We start from the raw sequence: 26,152 nt of genomic DNA on the forward strand, positions 1-26,152 counted from the left end.
ATAAAAAACTTGGTTAGTACTAAAAGTGACATTTTTACCCCCCACACAATAATTTTTTCAGGTGCCTATTATGTTCCGGGCCTGGATTATATCCTGAAAAATTCTTAAATTGACATTTGAGACTTTAGTATGCTACCCTAATCTACTTTACATTCTTATCTTCGTCATTTCTGTCTCAAAACTTCTACTCCCCCATATGTATGTATGTTAACTCCTTTCAATTTGCTTTGGTTTCTCTTACTGTATTAGTTGTTTCATTCTTTCACATAAAATATTGTATGCTGCGTTATTAACCAAGTGATCTATTCTTTATCTCTTTACACATGCATACACACCACCACCACCACCACCACCTTTACAAATCCTATATACCTCTCTTGGTTCAATTCATGACTCCTATACAGGGATTGTCATTCCTTTCCTTAAGATATGATGATATTATCTATAATTGTTTTCCCCAAAGCATAGGTTACTTTGGGGGCTCAGGTCTCAGTCTAACACTTTGCGATTCCCTTCATCACCTGGAATTTTGCCTTGCTTCCAGAAGAATCCTGACCATGGCTCTTGAGTACAGCCAATGTCACAACAGATGCAACATGCAGCATCTCTGCCTCACCTTGGTGATACCTGGGGCCCTCTTCATTTCTACCTCCTTTCAACTAAAGTGGGCTGAGTTGTTGCCATTCCTGAGTGGATAAAACTCTCCACAATAAAAACAAATGGTGTTGTCAAATATAAATAGGAAAATATTTCTTGTGTGTTGGTGAGGGGTGGGGAAAAAGAAGACAGGAAAAAACATACCATTAGCTTTCTTGGCACAGTCTTTCTGCCTTTCGGATTTGGTTGCTAAGAAATAGTCTTAAATTCAACTGCTTCACACAAAAAAGAAACTTACGTCACTCACAGGAGACTATGCATGTTGTGTAGCTGAATTTGTCACTGAGCCATGACAAAGCCCCACCCTGATTTAGAAGTCATGTGTTAAAACTATCAGATGGAAACTGTGGCTTCTGCCTTTTGGAAAGCCATCAAAACTCTTTAAATTCTCAGAGAGGACATAAGTTCTTTTCTCACTAGCACCAAGTGAAGCTACAGAGTCCTGTTGAACTCTGAAGCAACAGAAAACCAACCTGTCACCTTGTTTGGTAGATGGGTCTTGCAAGATGATGTAAAGATCATAAGAAGTTACTGTGTTTTGCTCCAAGAAAGGGGGATTTAATTTTAACCCTTGTATGTTCATTTATTGTGCAATAGCAGCTTTTGCATGATAAGCCCTGGGATACAATGATGAGTTTAATACACACAAACCAGACCTTAGACAGTTTATTGCTCAATGGGAGAGAAAGAAACTTCTAATTGAGCAATTGCTTATATGTGGTTGATAAGTGCTACAGAAGGAAGGAGAGGAAGCTTCAAAGGTATATTGTGAAGAGCCCTGGACAGAGATCAAGGAAGCATCCCATAAGAAGTACTTTGTAAGTCATTGACTCAGGCATCAATGACCTTGAGTGTGAGTTTGACCTTCAAAGTGAACCTCCTGGAACCTCTTTCACCATTTTGAGTTGTAAGCCCTCCTGTGGACTCTTCTTATGCAGATCCTGCTGTGATGTAGTGAAACCAGAAATACACTTCTGGTTTTTATTCCCAGTTCCATTGCACAGAGCTCCTTCCTTGGAGTTTCCTGATAGGAGCTTTTTTCCTTATTCATAGTGAGTCCCTTTCAACCATACCTGAGTTTGTGCTGAACCCCCCTAGACAGAGTCGTTTATGAGATTCCAAGATTGGAACTTTTTAGTCTCATCCTGATCTCTGGGAAGAGGAGAGGAACTGGAGAGTTCCAATCACCAGTGGCCACTGACTTAATCAGTGATGCCTGTGTGTAATGGAATCTCCATAAAAATCCCTAACCAACAGGATTCAAGTAGCTTCCAGGTTTGGGTCCACATGAAAGTGCCCAGAGGTTAGCACACTTGGAGCTGGTAGAAAAACTACTCCTCCCAGCACCTGCATCTTGCCTTTGCATTTCTTCCATTGGGCTCTTCCTGAGTTACATCCTTTATAACAAACTGGTGATGGTAACAAAAGTGCTTTCCCGAATTCTGTGTCATTCTAGTGAATTATCAGACTTGAAGAGAGGATTATGGCAATTCCATATTTGTAGAGCAGTCAGACAGAATTTCAGAAAGCTTGGACACCCAAGACTTGTGACTGGCACCAGAAGCATGAACAGCCTTGTGGAACTGAGCCCTTAAACTTGTGGAGTCTGGTGCTTACTCCAAGTAGTTAGTATAAAATATGATTGAATTGTAAGAAAGCTAGTCGATGTCAAAGAGAATGGTATCAGAAAGAAAGAAAAGATTGCATGCTGTTTACCCTAAATAAAAGCCAACGTTTTTTCAGTTCCAGCTAAGGAGCAAATGGCAGCCCATGATTTTGATCACCTGCAGCATTTAATCAAGGTGAAAATATGAGGCAATGGTATAACACCAACATGAAAGTGGACATTTTACCAGAAACACAAGTGGCATAATCCCTTACTCTTTCAAAACTGACCTGTTTCTCTCTTAATGCTCTTACCTAATGCTTCACTTCCCACACTTGCTTCTAAGAAAAATAGGAGCTGGAAGAGATAAGCAGTATTGGCTCACTGGAATGTTTTAAAAGGCCTTCTCTAGGTTGGGTAGGTAGGCACGGCCACGTCACTGGCCCTTTGAGCCAGAGATTGTGGGTGTTGATCTTTTCTTTTTCAGGCCCTATTTGTAGGATTGTAAGTAGTTCATTATTGAAAGGTAGACAGTTCCAGAGAAGAATGTTCTCAGGGTGCTTTATCACAGTGAAAGAGATGACTCATTCTCTGATTTGGGGCCATGTATTTCTTCTACCTGGACCCCTGAGCCTTTATTAAAAGTTCCTTTAGGCAGGAGGACATGGTGGGGCACACCTGTATTTCCAGTAAGGAGGGAGGTAAGGTAAGGCGACCACAAGTTCAAGCCAGCCTGGGCAGCTCAGTGAGACCCTGTCTCAAAATAATAAAAAGGGCTGGGGGTGTAGCTCAGTGATAGAGCACTAGGTGTAACACAAGGAAGGCCTGGAGGGTGGGGTGGAGTTCCTTTTGACTTCTTTGTAGGTCTTAAATGTTATGAATGTCAGTGACCTTGTAACACTTTGCTTTGTTTCCTTGGAACCAAAGTGATATAAATAAAGCTCATTTCCTGGGTTACTTTGCTTCAATCTAAACAATGTCCAATAAAATCACTTTACCAGCAAAAGAATTAGCTTTCTTTACAAAAGCTCCCCTTTACGTTTGCTACTGTAATGATTTCAAAGTGTTTCCACAATATTTGTTCTACCATTAATATCAACTGGTAGGCCAGTATGATTGTGTTTCTGAAAATTTAGAATCCTGGACTTAAGCCCATGCAGATGGTGGTGGAGGCAGACCTGGGATTCACTCCAGTGTACATTTTTACTGCTACCATAGAAAGCCAGTCACTGGCGGGGGGGGGGGGGGGGGGGGACCTGGAAAAGCAAAGACTGAATTGAGTCAGCACTTTGCTTCTGAGGCTTAGGAACGAAATATATGAAAATATAAGTAAATAAAAATTGAGCAGTTTGCATTTACCTAAAGCAGCTCCAAAACATTTATAGAGCAACAGATCAGCAAGTAGAGCAATCTCTACATATACCCAGAAATAACTTGTGATTAGCAATGACTGCTTTAGACCAAGAAGTAAAGAAAACTTCTGTAAAGATGCCCCAAGCACAGACTCCAGTGACATGAAATGGAAAGAGAACCAGAAGCTTTAAACACCTGGATTCTTCCCCTCGCAGCAGTAGTTCAAACTGTATCAAAATCTGTGGCTCAGGTAGCATGATGAGGCGGGAGGTGGCCTAACTTGTGAGGTTGAGTGAGAGCCCACAGCAGGCCACCAGGTGAAGCATCCTGTTTTCCTATTCAGTGATCACTGTGGTCACAAAATACATAATCCACCCTGTCTGGCCTTCCAGGGTCAAAATGCTAGCATTCCTGGGAAAGAGGTGCCAAAACCCAATGAAGCAGAGACCAGGAGAGGCTAGGAGCACCTTTCCCATCACTTGATGTTGTCATGTCTCCTAACAACAAATCTGGAGGCGAGGTCTTAGAGAGGCATGGTCTTGTGCCTCAGGGATGGTTACTTCATGTGAACTTCTAACCACATTGCTACATTCCCATAACTCTCCAACAGTTCCACAGGGAGATGAAGCAGCCATTTCATCTGATATTTCTCACTACCTTTATCTACTTCTGTGTTGGGTGGGCGTTTTGACCCCACATATCCAGAGAGCAAGGAAATAACCAGGCAATCCTACAAAAATTAGTGTTCTATTATGAAAGTCTTGGGAATTGACTGACTGATCTATTCATTTCATGTAAGCACCGGATAAGTAGGTGTGCTGTGACTAAGGCCAAAGCCAAGGAGTATGGTTGCTCTCTTCACCATTTCCTAACACACACACACACACACACACACACACACACAGTCTGCATCATCACCAGCTGCTGCTCCTCTACCCGTCACACACTGTCCGTGATGCCTTCCAGAAGACTGACCTCTTAAGAAGAAAAAGATTAAACCAGAGCATCATCTACTTTTCAAATCCCTCTAAAGTTATTAAATTTGGTAAACATGGGTCCTTCAGTGGTGAAGGAAAAAAATACCTTGCATGTGTGCTGATCTGAATAGTCATTAGAAGATTTCTTAATGTCTTAGCTTCATATATGGCTATTTATCCAATAAAGAAGATCTAAACCTTTTCTGGACAAATTTGGAGAATCGTCTAATCTCTTCTAATCAAATCCTTCTAATTGAAGGTTGTAAATAAAATTGATAATTAAATATTTATTATTTAGTAACCTATGATTCATGCACACAGCAAATTTGACACACTAAAATAGTCTTTTAATGTGTTAGCCTCTCTTCTAGGACACTGAGACCCACTATTTGATTTGTATAATTCAGTTTGTTTATTTAAAAGCGATAAAATTTTCCGTGATTATAGATTTTTGTGATAAAATAGATAAAACACGAATTTTACTGTTTTAACCATTCGTAAGTGTACAATTCAGTGGCATTAAGCACATTCATATTGTTATGCAACTGAGATTATAAATTTTTGAAACAGCCCTGTTTTGGGTCGGTACTAGTCAAGTCTGACTTGTCTGTGATAGAAGTCTTGACTGGGCTGGCAGATATTGTATCAGAAAGTGATGCGTTGTACAGGTTAACTCTCTTTAAATGTTGGATTGGCGTATTGTTTTAGTTTCACAACACTTTATCTTCCCTATGGTCCATAGAGTAAACAATCGAGAAAACTGACATATTTCACAGCACTTTCTGGTAACTGGACTCAAATATATTGCAAACCAAGGTTGGAAATCACTAAGTTACGTGGACAACCAAACTCCTTAATATCAAGTTTCTGATTTCTGTTCACATGATAACACTTGAAAGCTAACCTAAAGGACCAACTTTAGATAATGACACTATTCTGTTAATAAGTTACTGTTTTCAAGTGCTTATTTAGAAACTGCTCCTGTGCTAATCATTTGATTTATAATCCCCTTATTCTTAAAACAGTTCCACTTGGTAAAAGCCATCATTATTACTATTTTACAGATGAGGAAGTTGATACTTATCATAGCTAGGATCAAACACAGGTGGTAAATGACAGAAACAGAATTCTGCCTTTATCCATTCAACTGACCTCTCTTTTGGGTCTCTCAAATGCTATTCAGAATAAAATCTAAGGCTAACAAAGTAACTAACATACAGAAGGTATGCTCCTTCATTAAGCTATTCAAAAATACAATCATGTTTAGGTGATATTGTGTTAATTTATTTTAACTTCCTGGTGGAAACCAGGAAGAAAAGCCATGTAAAACATCATTTAAATATAGATTAAATTCAAGTTATTCATCTTGTTATCAAATTGGTGGGTAAATGTTTCTCTGTGAAATTGTGTAGCAGGATGCATCCTTGCCCCGGCTAAATATCACATCAGTCTTAATTATTTAATAGGCAGGCAGGGTGAAGAAGCTCTTGTTTATTCTGCTTCACTATACTGAGCAATGACGAAGAAAACAGCGTAAATCTCATTTTTAAATTGTCTCCTGTTTTTCTCTAAAAGATGGATTGTAGAAATTTAAAAAAAGAGAGATGTCACAATCTATATAAAAACTCAGTTTTATATAGCTTTTGGAGAGGCCATGTAGCAGATGGCTCTTAGTCAGAACTGGTGTGAATTCTGAGTTTGCTTATGAGCTTGAGCAAGTTTCTTAGTTCCTCTGATCCTCATCAGCTTTCTCTCCTTCATAGCTGAGATCATAATACCCACCTCACCTTACCTAGTACCCAGTAAATATTAGCCTTCCCCTCTCTGTTTCCCACCACCCCTTGTCATGCACAGGTAATTATTGAAAATATGTTGCAGTATTGTCAGCTTGATCATAGCTCATGGCATGGTGGAATTATAATATTTATGGGGCATCTAATATGTGGCAGGCTTTAGAAGATAAGAAATATCCTTGCCCTCCCAGAGCTTATGATCTCAGGAGGAGCAAACAGGACAAAAAGCAAGCATAGAACAGTACAATGTATTACATTCTCATTTGGGTGATAACTTGCTAGTTCTATCTTAGCCTTATTCCTGTTGCATTATAAGACTAGCTGTTGCAAAAAGTAGTTTTGAAATCATAAACTACTAAGATATTAAGGTCACTTAGAAATGCTGTGGCATTTATCCAGTGGTCCATTACTAATTCAAAATGACTGGCAGTCATTATAAAGCAGCCAGTCATGCTGAATTTGACAGCAGTCCTACATTCAGATATGTGAGATGTCATGTTTGGTGTATAAATTGGCAAGTATGAATTTTTCTTCTTCCTAAAGTATGAAGGCTTAACCTCTGCTGCTGATCTCTGCACCTGCCATGGGTCATGAAAACACCTGAGGCTCTGTCCCTACCACATTTTTTGTCACCCTTCCAGTCCCACAGTCTGTAGGCACCAATTCTGTTCACAGATCTGAAAGCTAGTCCTCTTCCATTCACCTGGTTTCTAACTGGGTAATGAAACCTGGTCTGGGTCATGTATTCACTCAACACGACTTACTGAATATACATGGTGCTGACATGAGCAAAATCAGATATGGGAGCTCCCTAGGGTAAGCTAATCTTTTGTTACTCTGGGCCAGCTAAAGATTCAATGTCACTTTAGACCATTATACTTTAAATATTTGTTTCCAACTTTTATTTATTACTAGAGATGAAACCCAGGGGTGCTTAAACACTGAGCTACATCTCCAACCCTTTTTTTATTTTTTTATTTTGTGTTAGGGCTTCACTAATTTGTTGAGGCTGACCTTGAATTTACCACCCTCCTGCCTCACCTTCCCAAGCCACTCGGATTACTGGTGTATACCACAACGCCCAGCTATTCACAATATTTTAAAAAGAGAAAAAGCCACACATTGTATGGAAAGAGGCTAGCCAAAGAACCCCCTCTAGTTCCCCCTTACACCAGTTCCCAGGATCTCAACTGATCCTAAGAAAATAGCCAGATTCCTTATCTTGCCCCCCAGTCACTTTCAGTACTCTTTAATCCAGCCCTGGAAAGACACACTGGGATAGATCCTTGGAATATAGATAAGAAAGACACTGCCCCAGCTCTCAAGGATTTGAGGCAATAGCTTAACAAATACCATAAAGTAGTGTGGGAGAAATATTTGTAAATGTGTCCCTGGAACAGAGAAAGGGGAGCCATGAATTCAGTCTGTGATGGTCAGAGTGGCTTGTAGAGGCAATTCCAGAATAGAACAGATGATGAAGTGGAAAGTCCCTCTTTTAAGTTCTTGGTTTTAAATTTTTCAAATTGATGATAGGGGAGACTTTAATTTTATGTAACTTAAAGCCTAAAACATAGATAGCACAAGGCAGAGTGAATGAGTACAATATTGCTATGACTCCAGGCAGAACAGACTTGCAAAGTGACGTTGTAGGACCTCACATTTACCCATTACTGGTCATTTGACTTCAGTCTGGTGGTAGCTCAGTGGTAGAGCCCTTATCTAGCATGTGTGAGGCCCTGGGTTTCCATGCCCAGCACCTCAAAATGAACAACAACAACAAAAAGATTCTTGACATCTTGCTAGATCTTTCCTAAGATTTTATGTAACCTCACAGTAAGACAAACACACAAATGGAAAACTCGTCTCAGATTCCAGTAATTGTTTGCTCTATCTCAGTGTAAGTTTGGTCCACCTCCTCTATCTCTATTTACCAGAAGGAAGTACGAACATCTAAACTCATTTGCTTTCACAGTGAAAACCTTGGGCCCTTTTGTTTTTCTATCAGAAAGCAGATTGTCACCTGCTATCCTTAATCCTTAGTCACTTAGGAGATTTCCTTATTGGGAATTCAGGAAAGGAGCTCTTTAAAAAAAGAAGGAAATTTTTAGTGTTATGCTTCTTATGTGCAAATCTTCCAGAACACATTTTTAGGTTACCTTAGAATTGACTTTTTAAGTTAAAATGCACATGTCATGTGTCCTGCCCCTGGGAAGAAAATGCCTCTGTGGGGGGGTAGAGTAAGCTAGTTTGGTAACACTCATTAGCATAGCATGCTGGAGAGCCACTGAAGCAGCCGCCTGTCTCAGCAGCTGGGTCTGTCAGAATTGCTGTGACGGTCTTTGTCCTCTTTTTATCCTGCCTAATATGGATGATTTATTCTATTCTGAGAAGCTTTGCCATTTAGTATTTTTACATTTCATTCTTCCAGCTTGGTACTTTTGTGTTCTTCTGAGGAGGAAGAAAGAGGATAACTTTTGCTACAGTTTCTAAAATTAGTTTGAATGATTTCATTTTTTGCCTGTATAAAGAAACAGAGCCACATTGTGTTGTTCCTCTTGCTTGACAGCCATGGCTTCCCCCTGAGATGACAAGTAATCATTATGAGCACTTTCTTTAAGTTCTACATTTATATCTTCTCAGCAAAATATTCCTCGGCCTTAAATCTAAACAGAAAAGAGGACTGACACTCATTTATTAACATGATGGAAAATGATCAGCCTACCTCAAAGAAATGCAAAATAAAACAACAGTAAGGTCGTTTTTTTCATGTGTGGAATTGGCAAAGCTTTTTTGTTTGTTTGTTTGTTTTCTTTTGAGCGTGTGTGTGTGTGTGTGTGTGTGTGTATTTTGGTGAGGAGTATTAAGTGATAACTCAAATCTATCGAGGATGCTGTGATATATTGTTTGCAAAAAAGATAATCGGTATAACTTTCTTGGGAAAACAAGTTGTTGTAATTTGAGGCTTAAAAGGTTCATGCTCTTTGACTCAGTGCTCTTGTTTTGGAATTCTGTGTAAAAGAAATCACATGAACAGAGTATGGAGATGTTGACAGCATTGTTAGTAATTTTAGAAAGAGAATCTATGATCAGTAGGGAAGAGAGTTTGTAAACTATGACATATCCATGTACAAACTATCACGCTTCTATCAAAAATGATGTTTAAGAGAAACTTAAACAACAGGAAAGCCCATAATATATAATAGGAGACAAACACAGACCTAAGTGTTGTGCCACTGGATTGAACAATGGTGTAACTGCAAAAATAGTGGGTAAGCAAACAACAAAATCAACGTCAAAGCTGGATGGAGAAAACTGTCGTAGACACCCAGTCTTTTTCTGCCATGTCCCCTGTGTATCCTAAGAAGTACACATGTTTTCAGTGAAGTTTTCTATAGTAAAGTGACTGGTGCCTCAGCAATAATACTCATTTCATTCTCCACTAAAAATTGGATGCTTTGTGAATTACTGTTGTGCTGAGATTAAATGTGTAACTTGGGATGTGATTTCTCTCCCTGGGTATCAGTCGACAACTTTTGTGAGAGGACCCGAAGGTGATGTCTTTAACACCCCTCACTTTTTAAAGAAGTTGTCTTTTTCATCTTTGTTTCATATAATTATAATATATGTTAGAAATTAGAACCATATAAGTGGATAAATTATCTTGTAGTCCTCTGATACATAAAATATGACAATATGTTTATGATTTCTCTTTAGGAATTCCTCAAATTGAAACTAATTGCAGAGTTTCTGGTTGACCAGCATTCATAGGGTAAGATTAACATCCTGAATTGTGAACACATGGTAAAAATAATTACAATTAGGTTGGTAGCTTGGGGCAAGTAAGTACAGAAAGAGATTGATATTCTTATAGATGTTTTGAGTAAAATCATTTTAGTGTTTTTAAACCAGTGAAGCTAAAATTGAAATTAGAATGTATTTTAATAAAAATGTCATTTTCCTGTCCTTTGTGGGTTTTGCAAGCAGGAAAGTATACCTGTGTGTGTGTGGGGGGGGTGTATTTGTCACTTTCTTGACATTAAAGGTCTGAGGAATTAAGTCCCTCTCTCCTGAGTTTTGTCTTAGGTAGCATTTTTAATGCATAGAATCAACACATCATTTTTCTGTGAATAAAGAGTGGCCGTGCTTTCCTTGGGTAGGCAAAATCAGAAATAAACAAGCCCTATCTTCTGTGCTTCCTGCAGAAACTCTTCTTCTAATTGTGCAAGATTAACCTTAAGTTAGCTCTGTGGCAGGGCTCTTGACCTTGACACGATGAATGATGAGTGTGCATGGTGTTAAATAGCACAGCTTTCCAGTGTTGTGATTACAGCATGTGTCTTAAAGCACCCCCCCAGTTCTGGACATATCGCCCAGGTGAACAGCGGTGAGGATAGTGGGTCTGTTACCTACTACATTTTGAACACTCTTCTTTTTATAGATGAAGGTAAAAATCCTTTGAATTTTTGGGTATGTCCATATTTCCATGCTGATTCTTCAAATTGACTGTAAAATTTTTAAAGCTGATAACATCTCTTGCCATCCCTCTACTTGACCCTCTGTTTGACCGACCCTCTGTGGCTCTTCCATCACTCCTGGATTTGTTATACAGACTCTTTCCCTAGGCTGAAACCTATCACTCTCTTCCTTTCCCCAGGCTCCTGACATCCCAGCCAGAGTGGCTTCTGTTCTAATCTTTACTCGTCTATGAGCCTTTTCTACTTGTCCTGTGATTGGCTTTGTTTCATTCTCCATCTATAGTAGTTCCTCTAAAGAGGCTTCCCAGACCCCCGGTCTACAGCAGCTTTCTAGTCTTTATGGCATTTTTGATCTGTATTGTGCTATGTGCTAGTTATTGTCTCTTCCCTCACAACAGTGAAATCCAAAAGAGCAAAGAGTTGGTCTGTCTTGCACAGCTTTATTTTTCTAACTCTTAGAACTCCTGGTACATAACAGGCTTTCTAAGTATTTATTGCATGAACAGACTAAAATCTCCCTCTGTTTTTGGTTGATGATGCCGTTCAGTGATGTTCCAGCTATTCTCTGGGCATTTGAGTAGAACCAAATGTAATATTTATTAGATTTACCCCATCATCCCACTCATTTGGGCACTGAAATGACAGTATTAGGTGGTATACAACATTCAACTATGCATTTCTTCTCTACAGTGGGATCATGATCCTGGGAAAGGAGAGAGAAGCCCTCATATTCTATCGCAGGGTGTCCAGCACCTCACCAGGGTATTCTTGACTGCTCAGAGGGATAAGCCTCCTAAGAAATTAAAGTCTAGAATAATTAGAAAAGATCAAAAGACAAAGTCAGAAAGGATAGTTTTAAAGACAGCCCTGATAGTCTAGTCCACACAGGAATGGGAGCTAGACAACTAGAAAATGGCTCCTGTAGTTTATTTAAGGGAGTACATCAAAGACAGGGGTAAGGTTTCAGGGGTGGAGTCTTGCTTCCTGATGTCTTGCAGTCAACAGGTTAATTGACATCTTGGCAGGTCACACCCATCTTAGAGAGGCTGTGTGGGACATGGCAGAGTGGAATAGAAATTCACAATGACTCTGGGCAGTCAACCAAAGGAAATGTCTACTGGAAGTTCCTAGACACCAGATTATCCTATCTGTTAGGCTACAATGTGCAGCACAGTGCACACACAGCCCACAGATGACTCGAGACAATATTCTTTTCGTATGCCTTCGTGGTATCTAGCCTCTGCAATTAATAAACATTATGTTTTTAAGTATTATTAGATCTGACAAAAGCTAAAATATGTCTTTCATTTAAATTTATAGTTTAATGAAAATTTCTCCAACTATTTACAATTTTACATTTGTTTTATGGGAAGACCTATTACTAATTAGGTATCTAAAATGTATGCCACTAAGCTCCCAGATCTTTTCAAATTAGGACCCTTAGTTCTAAGCCCATGATTATAGTGAAGCCACTAAAATGCGTCTGAAATTGTTTCTTTATTTATAGAAAATGAACCCTGTTTTCAATGGGGTCTTCCTGGATTAAATAGAACATATAATTCTGCTCTTGGGACAGGTAGGTCACCTGTGGAAGTCTGAAGAGAAGAAATGGAATGCTATGGTGTGGTTTCCCAGAGACTGCAGAGAGGTTTGGCCCTACTTTATTATGGCCTGCTTACTTGAGTGGGGTGTCGGAAAGTATTTTTTAAAACCATGAAAGTTGGAGGATTTGATGTTGGCTTCTGTTTTATACATTCTAAGAATATTACTTATTTATGTGTGGTGCTGAGAATCTCGAACCCTGTGCCTCACACATGCTAGGCAAGCACTCTACCACTGAGCCACAACCCCAGCCTCAATACCTTCTAAGAATTATCCAGCTACTGGAAGCTATGTTCTGGTATAAATATTTCAATATGTAACTGTTACATATTGAGGTCTTTTCCTAAAAAGAAAATTTTCACCTAAATTAGATATATGATATATTCTGTTATCACCAGAAACCAAGAAAAGTGAAATGGTGTTCCTTGAAGTTCAGAAGAACTCAGATTCCACTAGGATTTCTAGAGTTGTTCCTATGGTCTTAATTCATTCTATAACTTACTTATTTATTTTATTTATTTTTTTCTGCAGTTTATTATCAATAACTTTCTCCTGGGGCTTCAGAGAGTTTCATACTCTTTAGAATATTGTGTATGATTGTTTCACAGACCCATTTCTACTTTACAGTTTGGGGTAGGAAATTGCTAAATAGTAGTGACACATTTCTATTTTTTGCCTTCCCTCTATAATTTGACTATGTCAGTTTCTTTCCATGAAATTAGATTTATGTGCCCCAGAAATATTTGCTTTTTCTTTACCTCACTAATTCTGCTTCTCTGTCCTTTTTTACTCTTCTTCATCTGATGATCCTTCCTCATATGGACAGAGATTTGGTTTTCACTCATTAAATTATTTTCCTCAAAGACTACTTTACTGAGGAACCATTGGCTACTTAAATGTTTATGGCATCCTATGATGAATTAAAAGTGACTGCAAATACTTAGCAATTCCTCCCATCTGTTTCCCTGCCTTTGACTCTCTACTGGCTCTGTTATATTTTTGGATCAACAGGATGTGGCAGAAGTGGGGGTGTAGTAATTTCTAAGACTGGGCCTTAAGAGACTTGCAAATTCTGAATTTGTATGCATAGAACATTCCCTCTCAAAACCTCCCCTTTGCTGTGAGGAAGCCTAAAGAATCAATGCGGAGACTGCCAAGGGCCCAGTCAATAGCACAAGTTGAGCCCTGCAACAAGCAGGCAGCCCAGGTACCAGTGTGGCATAGAGGCATGTTGAACCTTCTAGCCACCCCAGCATCCCAATGAATACCAAGCGAAATGAGACTGCCTCATCATCCTACAGAATTATCAGATACAGCGAATCATTATTTTAATCACTAAGTTTTGGTATGGCTTGTTACACAAAATAAATAAGTAAAACCAAAAATTGGTACCTAGAAGTGAGGTACTACCATAACAAAACATCTGGCATTGGCTTTGGGAAAAGGAAGCGGTGAAGGTCTGAAGGGTAGTAAAACTAGTATTAATGGTGTATAAAGGTCAGTGAGGAAATTGCTATTGGAGGATATAAAATAGCACTCTTATGTTTTATTGGCAGAAAATTGGCTGAACCATCACCTACAAATCACATAGAAAATGAACCTAACAACCTTGTGGATCTAGGGTAGGAGATTTTTCAGCAGAATATTGAAAGCACCAACTAATAACTTCATTTTTTAACCACCTATGATCAAAGTTTTGCAAGAAAGAGATGCATTAAAGAACAAACTGTCCAGATTGTAAGCAGACTTTAGAGGAAATATTTCCAATCCAGAATTTTCTAGATATGGAAATAAAACTGTTTCTTATTCCTAGCAACCTTCTCTACTCAACAAAAGATACTCAAAGAAGGAAATGGTCTCAGGTCCAAAGATCAGATCCAGAGCACTATTACCAGCAAAACTTGGTCTCAAGGTGAAAATAAAAGCAAGGACACAGCTATAAAACCCTATATGATAACCTCCTAGATATCTCTGCTGCATGGAGCGGCTTCTAAAAATCTTAAGGATGCTGCCCTGATTTATAAGACACAAGCCTGGCCTTTAAGCCTGAATTTGATGTGATGGTATATGAATGTTGGGGGAGAGGGCTACTGTGCTTTCTGTGGAGAAGAGATGTAAGTTATTTATGGAAGATTTATGGAATTATTTATGGATAGTAGTGTATTAAACATAGCTGCAAATTCTTCGTCATTTCACTACTGAGAGGTGTTCTCTGCATCCCATCCCCTTGAATCTGAGCTGGCCTTGTATCTCCCTTGACTAATAGATTTTCATGGACACAGCACTGTGTAACTTCAAATGCTATGCCCTAAAAAGTCCACAGCTTTAATTTTTGTGCTTATAACACACTGTCTTAGAATCCAGCCACCATGTTCATTGAGGACACTCAAAGCACCACACTGACTCTCATATGAAGAAGTTATGAGCCAGCAGTATAATGAACAAATGAGGTCATTTTGGACCTTCCAGCCATCTTTGTGCTGGCCAACACCATGAAATACAAGAATCCCCAACAAAATCTCAAGAAATAAAACCTTAATGTTTTTTAAAGCCATTAAATTGCAGAATATGCTGAACAGTTAATCAAAAGTCCTTCCATCTATATACTACTGAGTTCTAGCCACTCTTTCACCACTTGGGCCAGCTCAAAGTCTTTATCATCTTAGAATATGTATAAATATCTGAAATTTTTCATATAATTTGCATTTTTGTACATTATATTTATTGTATAAGTATTTACTATGCACCACATGCTACAAAACTGTAAGGTATTATATTAGCATAGGAACAAAATTGGAATTCATTTGACTCCCACTCTGGACCTCCATCAGATGTCCAGTGTTGTTACATGGTATTGAATTTTAATTTATAATAAGTATTTTAGTGAGCTTCCTGTTACTGTGACAGAGCATCTGAGATAATCAATTAAAAAAGAAGAAAAGAGTATTTTGGTTTGCAGTTTTGGAGGTTTCAGTCCTTGATCAGTTGGCCTTATTGCAAGGAAGTACATCATGGCTAGAGCATGTGGCGGAGGAAACTGCTCATGGTATCATGGCCAGGAAGTGAAAGAGAGAAACTATGGGGAGGCTGCCAGCGCCTCACCAGGGTGTCTTTTTTCCTGTGTAGGAGGGAAAAAGGACCATGGGAGAAAATAAGTCATAAATAATTAGTGGAGAACGAAAGACAGAGTCAGAAAAATAGTTTTAAAGGAGAGCATCTGATAGGCCCAGCCCACACAGGAGCTGAAGCTGGACAATTAGAAAATGGTCCCCTGATTTATTTAAAAGGGGTACAACAAAGGCAGGGATAAGGCTTCATGGGTGGAGTCTTGCTTCTTGATGTCTTGCAGCAACAGGTTGATTGGCATCTTGGCAGGTCACACCCATCTCTGAGAGGCTGTGTGGCTACAGCAGGACACCCCATGTCCTGTGCTGTGTGGGACCTGGGGCAGAGCTTGAATAGGGTCACATGTGTTTGGGTGATCCTGGCCAAAAGAAATTTCCACTGGAAGTTCCCAGACACCAGATTCTCCTATTCACTAGGCTATGATACTGATGTAGTTCATTCACAGCCCATGGACGGTTCTCCACAAGAAACAGCAAAGGGTCCAGGATCCCATTATCCCCTTGAAGGTCATTCCCCCGCACCCACTCACCTGACTTACTTTCTCTAGGTGTACTTTTTTTTTCCCCATAGTTATAGATGGAGACTTGTTTATTTTTTTAATATGGTGCTGAGGATCAAACCCAGTACCTCACACATGCTCAGCAATCACTCTACCATTGAGCCCTAGGAGCCACTTTTTAAAGGTTCTACCACCTCCCAAGGTGGGGGATCTAACTTCTGACACAGGGCCTTTGGAAGATTTTTAAGATCCAAAATATAGCAGTGACTATTTCATTCTTTGCTTTCTTTTCAAGCATATTATAAAATTTACACATATTATTTCTTTACCCCATATTGAAACAGATTTTCAGACTTTTTAGTCCCTCCTCCTTCAGTCTGTCCTGCCAGTGACTCATTATTCTACTCCTCACATACCCGAGTCTCTGAAGCTCTAACTATAGTTGGGAGAGAATGGAGCATTGTAGACATCTAGTGTAATTGCCAAGAAGATTTAAAAGATATGCATTTTTTCCCCAGATAATTTATTGCCAATCTATTTTACAAGTTTTCTCCTCCTGAGGAAAATTTTTGCCTCACCTAGACCACTTGGATTGTTCTGTGGGGATAGGGCTTGTGATTAGGTTTCTTTTAAAAGTGCCCCCAATGTGAAGCCAAAGTTGAAAACTGCTCTCTCAAAACTGTGATTCTCAAAAGGTGATCCCTGGACCAGTAGCAACCAATTTAGAATTTGTTAGAACTACCTTATGAACCAGAAACTCTGAAGGTAGGATCCTATCACTTTATGTGTTTTGTTTTCCAGATAGGGTCTTGCTAAGTTGCCAAGGCTGGCCTTGGACTTGCTATCCTCCGGCCTCAGCCTCCTGAGTAGCTGAGATCCTTGGCACCATGGCAAGCTCACTTTTTGTTTTAATAAGCTCTCACAATTTTTATGGACATTAATATTAAAGAAACATTCTACCAGATAAATCTATCTCTTAGTTTCTTTCTAGGTCTCTAAACTATGACCAAGTTTGGAAAGGATGTTTGTTATCTGAAAGTCTGTGTACTGACAAGATCTGAAGGAACTGGTAAGGGACATAAGGGAACAGATATATCAAGTATCCTTGCTACTAGTGATCACATAAATACAGGCAAAATGCTAAATGCTGGGCTTCAGATTTCTGAAGTGTAGTTAAATGGGTTATTTTAGTATAAAGAAGAGGGGCAAATAATTCAGAGGTACAGATACATTATTTTCTAAGGAGATAAATAAAAAGAGGCAAATTTAAATTATAGTTATAGTTTTGACAGAATGTAAGGTATTTTTTAAATCAAGTTTCAGTGAGAGTAGTGTAGGGAACCCCGGATTTCTGGGATCAAAGGACAGATCTTTGAAAAAGCATGTTGTTCTCAGCATACAATGACTCTAAATACCATCTGATCGTCATTTATTTATTTTTTCACTGGTTATTTTGGAAATGCTTTCAAAGTAAAATAAGGTCTACTGGGAAATAAAGATGCCTAAGTTGAGTGGTGTTGTTCCAGTCTTAGAGACTTTGGGATGAGATTGTCAGATGAATTCATGTGTTTTGAAAAGCTTTTATGATTTTTTAATGAGATTTAAAAGCTAAAGGAATGGGATTAAGACCATAAAATCTGGTACTCTTAACATAATTTCTTTGAACTAATTTAGTGCATTTGTGTATTAGAAATAGGGATTTCATTTGGATTGAATCCTCATTCTTTGCCAAAATATGGTTTGGAAAATGTTTAGGGCACATGCAAACTGTATTAAAAGGTATAATGGCTCTAATTCCAATTAAGTACTTCAATTAGAAAAATTAGCAGCATTTGATAGGTAAGAATGCTTGAAAGTTTTCATGTATCCTTTAATCAAGTTGCTGTGTATTTAAATATTAAGTCTTAGATAATTCAGTAAAAATATTTAGTAGAAAAATATTTATGCTAAGAGAATAGGTTACATGGTATGTATCCATAAAACTGAGATGTTGCAGTAAACTACATTTGCATCCTTGTTTTTCAAGATTATAATAGAACTCAGTTACAATGTGGATGTTGGGGGAAGAGCTCTATAACTTTTTCTCCAGCTTTTGAGAAACAGACCTCAGCACAGCTCATTGGATTTACTGAGATATTACCTTGTGATATGACATTGACAAGGCTCAGGGTTGGAGTTCGTAAGTTCCAATTGAAGTTGTTTTTTGATGGTTTTGTTGCTTTGAGCAAGGTATTTTCCACTAACAATAAATTCTTATTTGCTCTTATTGACAAGGAACTCATCAAGGGAAATCTGAATTAGGTGATTACAGGAAAAGTACATAATTTTTAAAAAGGCAAACAGGAAAGTCCTTTCCAATTCATTTTCAGATGGAATGAATATAGCAAACATGTTCAGGAGTGGTTCAATGGTAGATTGATAGTAGTTTCTTATTATGATAATTTAAAATTGTTACTGTTAGTTGGAGGTTGATATCTCTCTTTCATAAACATACTGCCTATAAAGTAGGAAATGTATTTGTAATATTAAAGGAAAACTTGTGTAAGGAGCATCATGATGAGGGAGTAGCATTCTGGAAATTATAGATGTAGTTCTGTGGAAGAGCATGTAAAGTGTGTCACAATCAGAGTGTGCATATGTGTGTGCTGGCTATTGAGCCCAAGGCTCATGTCTGCTGAGCACACATTCTACCTCTGAACTCCACCCTAGTGCTCCATAAGTCTTTATCCTGCTGTCTGCTTCTAAATGCTGTTATGTTGTAAATTTATTTTCCGGTAGTGCTGAGTTAGTGCACAGATAGGTTGTCTGATATTCTAATAGAGCTTTCTAACCCCATACAATTTGGGGCAAATACTCTTTGCTAGAATTCAAATACATAATATTTTATTTAAAAAAATATATATATATATATAATCTTAAGGGAAAATAAAACCTTCCCAGCAACTTTTTTGAGTTTCCATGGACACTAAAAATATATTTTTTCAGACTCAATTTTTTTAATATAGCATTTCAGAGTTTTCCTGCAGTTCATCTGTCACAAGTGATTGTAGTATATGCAGAGAATGGCTTTTGTTAACCTACCGAATTTAAAAAAAAAAAAAAAAAACTATGTACATACTAATATATGTAATAACAAATTCAGGGAATTTTTAGCCATATTTCTGAGTTGTGTATGAGAAAGTCTTCTTGCCTTGTGACTTTTTCTAATGAAACTGGTAGACTAAATTTTTGGAGTATATATATTTGGATAGAAATGTGGTTTTAAATTAGAGTGCAGAAATTACATGGTTTGACAAGCCATCTGAGAAATGCAAATAAGACCAACTGTGTATGAGAGAAATTAACATATGCAAACTATTTGGGAATAGCTAAGTGTTATATATACAGAATTTTAAAACATGTTGGACCTAAATTTCTGTAGAAACTACTCTGTAATTGAAAAGGGAGTTCAGGGTATGAACATGGTCTGATGGGTATGGGTGGGGACTGGTATATACAGCTTTGCCAGGATGTGCCTCTGAGTTGAAAGTAAACTAACCTATGATAATCTATTGGCCATATCATGTCTCCTGATGGAGAGGGTCTGGAAAGACAGTTTCTGCAATGTTTTTGTTCATTTGAATGAATATATGTCTTTCAAGATACTTATGCTTTCTCATAGAATGAAGACAAACTCAGAGATGGTGTGTCTAAGAAACTTCAAAAGGTGTAGACCCCCTGATTGAAGCATAGCTGATTTATTTGATTCATTTTTCCCATTTTAGTAAGTATAAATACTTAATAATTATTTTGGTCAGTGTTGGCTAGTATTCCTTGTTGAGTAAATCTCTGTTGTCTGCCAAATACCTTTATCATTATTTGAACTGTTTGTTTCATTCTTCCACAGTTTCAGTTGCATAAAAGAATTTAATTCTCAGGTCCTTAGAGGACAAATATGTCACCATAAACTCAGAGCTGGAAAAGCCCTTAGAGATTATCTGGTTCATTCTCTTTATATATTGCAAGAAATTCCTTTACAGCATCCCCGAGGGATGGTCATTTTATTCATCTAGCCCCAGCTAGTGACAGGGAGCTAAACTGTTTCAAAGATTTGATATTCTACCAACAAATTGAAGCAACTCTCTAAATCTTCTACCCACCCAGTTTGCATCTGAAACAAATCCATTATTTCTTTTATTCATGAGGTAATTGCACAAAAATGTAAAGATAAGTTCTCATCTTTCCTAGTCATCCTTTATCTCAGCTGAATGTCATTGATTCCCTGTATCCCTCTGCCGAGAATGGTTTTAGATGGCAGCTCCTGATGATTTTGTTGCCTTTTCTGTCTTCAGCCCATAACTGAGCATTAAGTTCCAGGTGTGATTTCACCAGACAGGCACAAAAGACCTGTCACCCTTTTATCTGGGTTCACAAATTAATGTGGCCAAAGGCTATAAATCACTGTTTTAGCGTAATAGCTATTATACAAGTAGCTGAAATTATGCATACATGTCAGTTAAAATTCATAGATATTCTTAACATGTTCTTTCATCCAGCAATATTTCTACTATTCTCCCCACCCATCATGCTTATGGTATTTTGGGGTCTAAGTCCACAATTACATATTTATCTCATGTAATCCTCTTGTTTTTGGTTTTTGTCTTGTCTTGACATGCAATTATGGTTAACCACGGTGGGGGCAATGCAGAATGGGAGGAATTGAGAGTCATACCCACTAACCTAGAGTAAGGGAGGGAAGCTCTGGAGAAGTTATATAATCAAGTCACAGGGCTTAGGAGGAAGTGGAATACATATATTCAATAAATGCCCAGAGAGAATATAGGCAGAAAGTGGCACTGCAGTTCAGAAATTAAAATCAGGGATCATGGGATTTCTAGCAAAAGGTAGAGAGCATGAAGGAATAGGGCTCAGAGTCAGATGGTCAGGAATAAGTTCAGACCTGCAAAAGAGAAGATGCTTATTAACAGCATGCCTTTGTGATGGGATTCCTTGAAAGGCAGGAACTAGTCTCCCATGAGAGCAAGAAAGGTTTCTTTTGAGGGTGCTACAGGTAACAGGTTATCTAACAAGAAACTCAGGCCCAGGAAAGAAACATCAGACTCAAGAAAGCCAAGAGCAGGGCTGGGGATGTGGCTCAAGCGATAGCATGCTCACCTGGCATGCGCGGGGCACTGGGTTCGATCCTCAGCACCACATAAAAATAAAGACGTTGTGTCCACCAAAAATTGAAAAGTAAATATTAAAAAAAAAAAAAGAAAGCCAAGAGCAGCCCCTGAGCACAATTAGAGCTGGACTCTCCAGCAAACAGCAACAGTGCTACCATGGTCTCTTTTTTTCTTTTTCTTATCAGACACTTCATAAGCTCCAAATGTTTCCTTTTATCTTATTCTGCACCAACTTATAGGTGGTCTGGATTTTACTAATTAGCAATTGTTTAAACAATTTATACAAATGTGGCTAAACAGAAATTCTCAGGAGAACTGTCTGAATCCTTTTCAAGGTACAGATATAAAATGTGTCTTGTTTTTCTAAAGGCAAAAATAATAATAGAGTGTGCCTTAATCACTTATCTGTTAGCACTGCGACATTATGACATTAAACATGCCACATTATCAAGCCGAGGAAGTTGAATCTGTTCTGACTATAAAGTAGAAAATGTATTGAATCCCGAGGATTGAGTATTCTAACAGGGTTTTTCTTCCCTGTTCCTTTTTCAATCATTATTCTTATTTCCCAACTTTAAATACTCAGTTTTTCTTTCTTTCTTTTGGGGAGACGGGGTGGGGTGGGGGCAGTGCTGAGTATCAAACCCAGGGCCTCACACATGCTGGTCAAGTGCACTACCACTAGCCAAATCACCAGCCCAAATATGGTGTTTTTAAATACTCATATACTTAAATTGTAAAGCAAGAGCTGAGGAAAGGAGATGATACATTCGGTGACAGTTTGGGAAGAAATGGGTAGATTCCTGTAAGCCAAAGAGGGAAACCCTTATAAAGCCAACCTTGCACAAAAAAAAAAAAAAAAAAAAAAAAAAGTTCCTTTTTGTGTTTAGAACAACACTTAGGTTATAAATGATGTTCCAGACATGAGGTGCCATGCAGAAAGGAGCTTACTTAGACCTTCTAGAGAACATGGAATGTTACCATTAGAAATTGGTAGCACAAGAAAATTTGTTCCATATCACTTAAAAAAAGAAAACAAGAAAAAAATGGCTCCTGGATTTTAGTAACCCAACCTGGAGTTTAAACCAGGGAGGTAATTAAATAATTGCCCCAAGAACTACCCCCAAATTTCTTTACAGATCCACTCTACCTATCACCAAATGAGCCCCCATGTCAGGGACTTTACAGTGCAGGGTCGGTATGGCCTGTGTTTTCAAATGAAACCAGAAGGTTCATGTGCCCCATGATCAGCCTTGAGCTAAAAATCTACTTGGGTAGGGAATGTACATACAGGCATTAGAATGAAATGTACATGTGAGTATTTGTTTCAGTAGTGTTTCTTTTCTTTTCCTCACCAGTTTCTGTACTCGTGCAAAGGAGAGTCATGATTACACTAACAGAGCTAAAATGCTTAGCAGACGCCCAGTCATCTTATCACATCTTAAAGCCATGGTGGGACGTCTTCTGGTATTACATCACCCTCATCATGCTGTTGGTGGCTGTGCTGGCCGGAGCTCTCCAGCTCACTCAGAGCAGGGTCCTGTGCTGTCTCCCATGCAAAGTGGAATTTGACAATCACTGCGCTGTGCCTTGGGACCTCCTGAAAGCCAGCGTGAACACATCCTCTAATTCTGGGACACTGCTTCCGCTCCCCCTCCGAATCCAGAATGATCTCCACCGACAACAGTACTCCTACATCGATGCAGTCTGTTACGAGAAACAGCTCCATTGGTTTGCGAAGTTTTTCCCCTACCTGGTGCTCTTGCACACACTTATCTTTGCAGCCTGCAGCAACTTTTGGCTTCACTACCCCAGCACCAGTTCCAGGCTGGAGCATTTTGTGGCCATCCTTCACAAGTGCTTCGATTCTCCATGGACCACCCGCGCCCTGTCAGAAACAGTGGCTGAACAGTCAGTGAGGCCCCTGAAAGTCTCCAAGTCCAAGACTTTGCTTTCGTCCTCAGGGTGTTCAGCTGAGGTTGACTCCACCAAGCAGTCCCTGCCTTACCCACAGTCAGGGTTGGAGTCAGCCAGCATAGAAAGCCCAACTTCCAGTGTCCTGGACAAGAAGGAAGGTGAACAGGCAAAAGCCATCTTTGAGAAAGTGAAAAGGTTCCGTCTGCACGTGGAGCAGAAGGACATCATTTACCGGGTGTATCTGAAGCAGATAATAGTCAAAGTCATTTTGTTTGTCCTTATCATAACTTATGTTCCATATTTTTTGACCTACATTACTCTTGAAATTGACTGTTCAATCGACGTGCAGGCTTTTACAGGATATAAGCGCTACCAGTGTGTCTACTCCTTGGCAGAAATATTTAAAGTCCTGGCTTCATTTTATGTTATTTTGGTAATACTATACGGTCTCACCTCCTCCTATAGCTTATGGTGGATGCTGAGGAGTTCCCTGAAGCAATATTCCTTTGAGGCGTTAAGAGAAAAAAGCAACTACAGTGATATCCCGGACGTCAAGAATGACTTTGCCTTCATCCTCCATCTGGCTGACCAGTATGATCCACTTTATTCCAAACGCTTCTCCATATTCCTGTCAGAGGTCAGTGAGAACAAACTGAAGCAGATCAACCTTAACAACGAATGGACGGTTGAGAAACTGAAAAGTAAACTTGTGAAAAACTCCCAGGACAAGATAGAGCTGCATCTCTTTATGCTCAGTGGTCTTCCAGACAATGTGTTCGAGTTAACAGAAATGGAAGTGCTCAGCCTAGAGCTTATCCCTGAGGTCAAACTGCCCTCTGCAGTCTCGCAGTTGGTCAACCTCAAGGAGCTTCATATATACCATTCATCTCTGGTGGTAGACCATCCTGCACTGGCCTTTTTAGAGGAGAATTTAAAAATCCTCCGCCTGAAATTTACTGAAATGGGAAAAATCCCACGCTGGGTATTTCACCTGAAGAATCTCAAGGAACTTTACCTGTCAGGCTGTGTTCTCCCAGAGCAGTTGAGTACCATGCAGCTGGAGGGCTTTCAGGACCTAAAAAACCTGAGGACCCTCTACTTGAAGAGTAGCCTGTCTCGGATCCCCCAGGTGGTCACAGACCTCCTGCCTTCACTGCAGAAGCTGTCCCTTGACAATGAAGGAAGCAAACTGGTTGTGCTGAACAACTTGAAAAAGATGGTCAATTTGAAAAGCCTAGAACTGATCAGCTGTGACCTGGAACGCATTCCACACTCCATTTTTAGCCTGAACAATTTGCATGAGTTGGACCTAAAGGAAAATAACCTTAAAACTGTGGAAGAGATCATTAGCTTTCAGCATCTTCAGAATCTTTCCTGCTTAAAACTGTGGCACAATAACATTGCTTATATTCCTGCCCAGATCGGAGCATTATCTAACCTAGAGCAGCTCTCTTTGGATCATAATAATATTGAGAATCTGCCCTTGCAGCTTTTTCTATGCACCAAACTATATTATTTGGATCTAAGCTATAACCACCTGACCTTCATTCCAGAAGAAATCCAGTATCTGAGTAATTTGCAGTACTTTGCTGTGACCAACAACAATGTAAGTAAATCCATCCTTTATTCAGCCAGTCTTTTGAGGCTCTCTGCTGTGCTTGCAGTTTGTAACATAGAAGAAGAAAATGGACTTTATGACATATTAAACATTCTGTGAGCTTGAGCCCCAGCCCATGTGATCTTAGACAATTTACAAAAACACTGAACATCAGTTTCTTATATTAAGTTTTGATTTGTCATGCAGATTATATGATAAAATATACACATTGGCACAGTTTCTAGCACATGATAGTTGCTTGACAAATGTTAATTCTCTTTATTCTCTTTCTCCATTTTCTATAGAAACATCATAGTTACAGTGTTTTAAACTTACTAATTGTGGTAGAGCTTACTTTTTGTCTTGAGCACACAGAAAGTTTAATTTTCAGCCTTCCAAATCTGCCATCCAAGTAACTTTTTGTTTAAAAATGCTAAGATTATGAATTATTCATAAATCCTTCTGGAAAGGCAGTTAAAAAAGACTCAAGATCTGTATGAATATCTAGAAAGACAATTCAAAATGAAAGGCCTGGCTCTATAATGCAATACTGGGGCTTCTTGGAAGCTTTTTCCAGCATCCATGTATAAAAATGAACCATAATTTGCAAGAGTACAGCCAAGTTAAGGAAAATGTAACTTCACTGAAACAAGAAAAAACAAAATAAATGAGTAGTTTCCTAGGTTAAAATGTGAAGGAGGAAGGAAAAAATCCCTGCTACTCCAAAGAGCAAGGGAGTGAGGGTAATGTCCATATGGGGAGAAGGGGAACATAAATCAGGCTTGCCAAGAGATGAAACCGATCTTCCTCTACTTGAAAAATGGGCACTGCTATTTTCTTCTAACCCACCCCAAAATGTATTATCTTCTAGTCTTTTTGTAATTCACATTTTCTTTTTGCTAAACATAGCTATGAGCATGGAGTTGGCTAGTGAACATCATAATCATCAGACGTTGGTTTTGAAAACTGTAGTTGTTAGCAAAATGGGGAGATGAGAAGAAAATTCATGCCGATTTTTTAGAACCAGAAACTTTACTTATAAGTAAAAGGGGAGAGTCCATTAAGATAAATGAGAGATCTTTAGATTACAAGGCTTTGAAGCCAATTCAGGATTCAAGTCTGAACACCTGATTGGCACGGTTTCTGAACACCCATACTAGCTATAAGAGAGCTGGGGACACGAGAATCTGGTGGTGTTGGTTTCTCCAGTGGGAAGTAAGCTCTGATTTCTGCCAAGTCTCAGAGAGTTCTTTAGACACAGAACAGTGTTGGGCAGTCCCCCAGGTGGCCCTGGTGATAGGTATTCATTGACAAGGCAAGCCAGGGTTTCCTCCACAGGATGTAATAGTTGTTACCATAAACAACAACAAAACAAAATTACAAAA

General features: G+C 38.9%; 1 protein-coding gene across 3 annotated transcripts in view; it reads left to right on the plus strand.

Moving 5' to 3' along the window:
- The window catches only part of Lrrc8b (leucine rich repeat containing 8 VRAC subunit B), a 71,015-nt gene that overhangs the window by 35,586 nt on the left and 9,277 nt on the right, over positions 1-26,152 (plus strand). The window contains exons 2-5 of one of the 3 annotated variants that reach the window (XM_058585047.1): positions 10,101-10,155; positions 17,069-17,157; positions 19,750-19,851; positions 22,612-24,776. In XM_058585047.1, the coding sequence (XP_058441030.1) occupies positions 22,638-24,776 (2,139 nt within the window). In that variant the 5' untranslated portion in view covers positions 10,101-10,155; positions 17,069-17,157; positions 19,750-19,851; positions 22,612-22,637. The remainder of the gene's footprint in view (positions 1-10,100; positions 10,156-17,068; positions 17,158-19,749; positions 19,852-22,611; positions 24,777-26,152) is intronic. The other 2 variants (XM_046461387.2, XM_046461397.2) reach the window with 2 other exon arrangements.

The sequence above is a fragment of the Marmota monax genome, unplaced genomic scaffold, assembly GCF_021218885.2.
Source record: "Marmota monax isolate L192 unplaced genomic scaffold, Marmota_monax_Labrador192_F-V1.1 WCK01_AAM20220418_F8-fsc00070, whole genome shotgun sequence".
NCBI lineage: Eukaryota > Metazoa > Chordata > Mammalia > Rodentia > Sciuridae > Marmota > Marmota monax.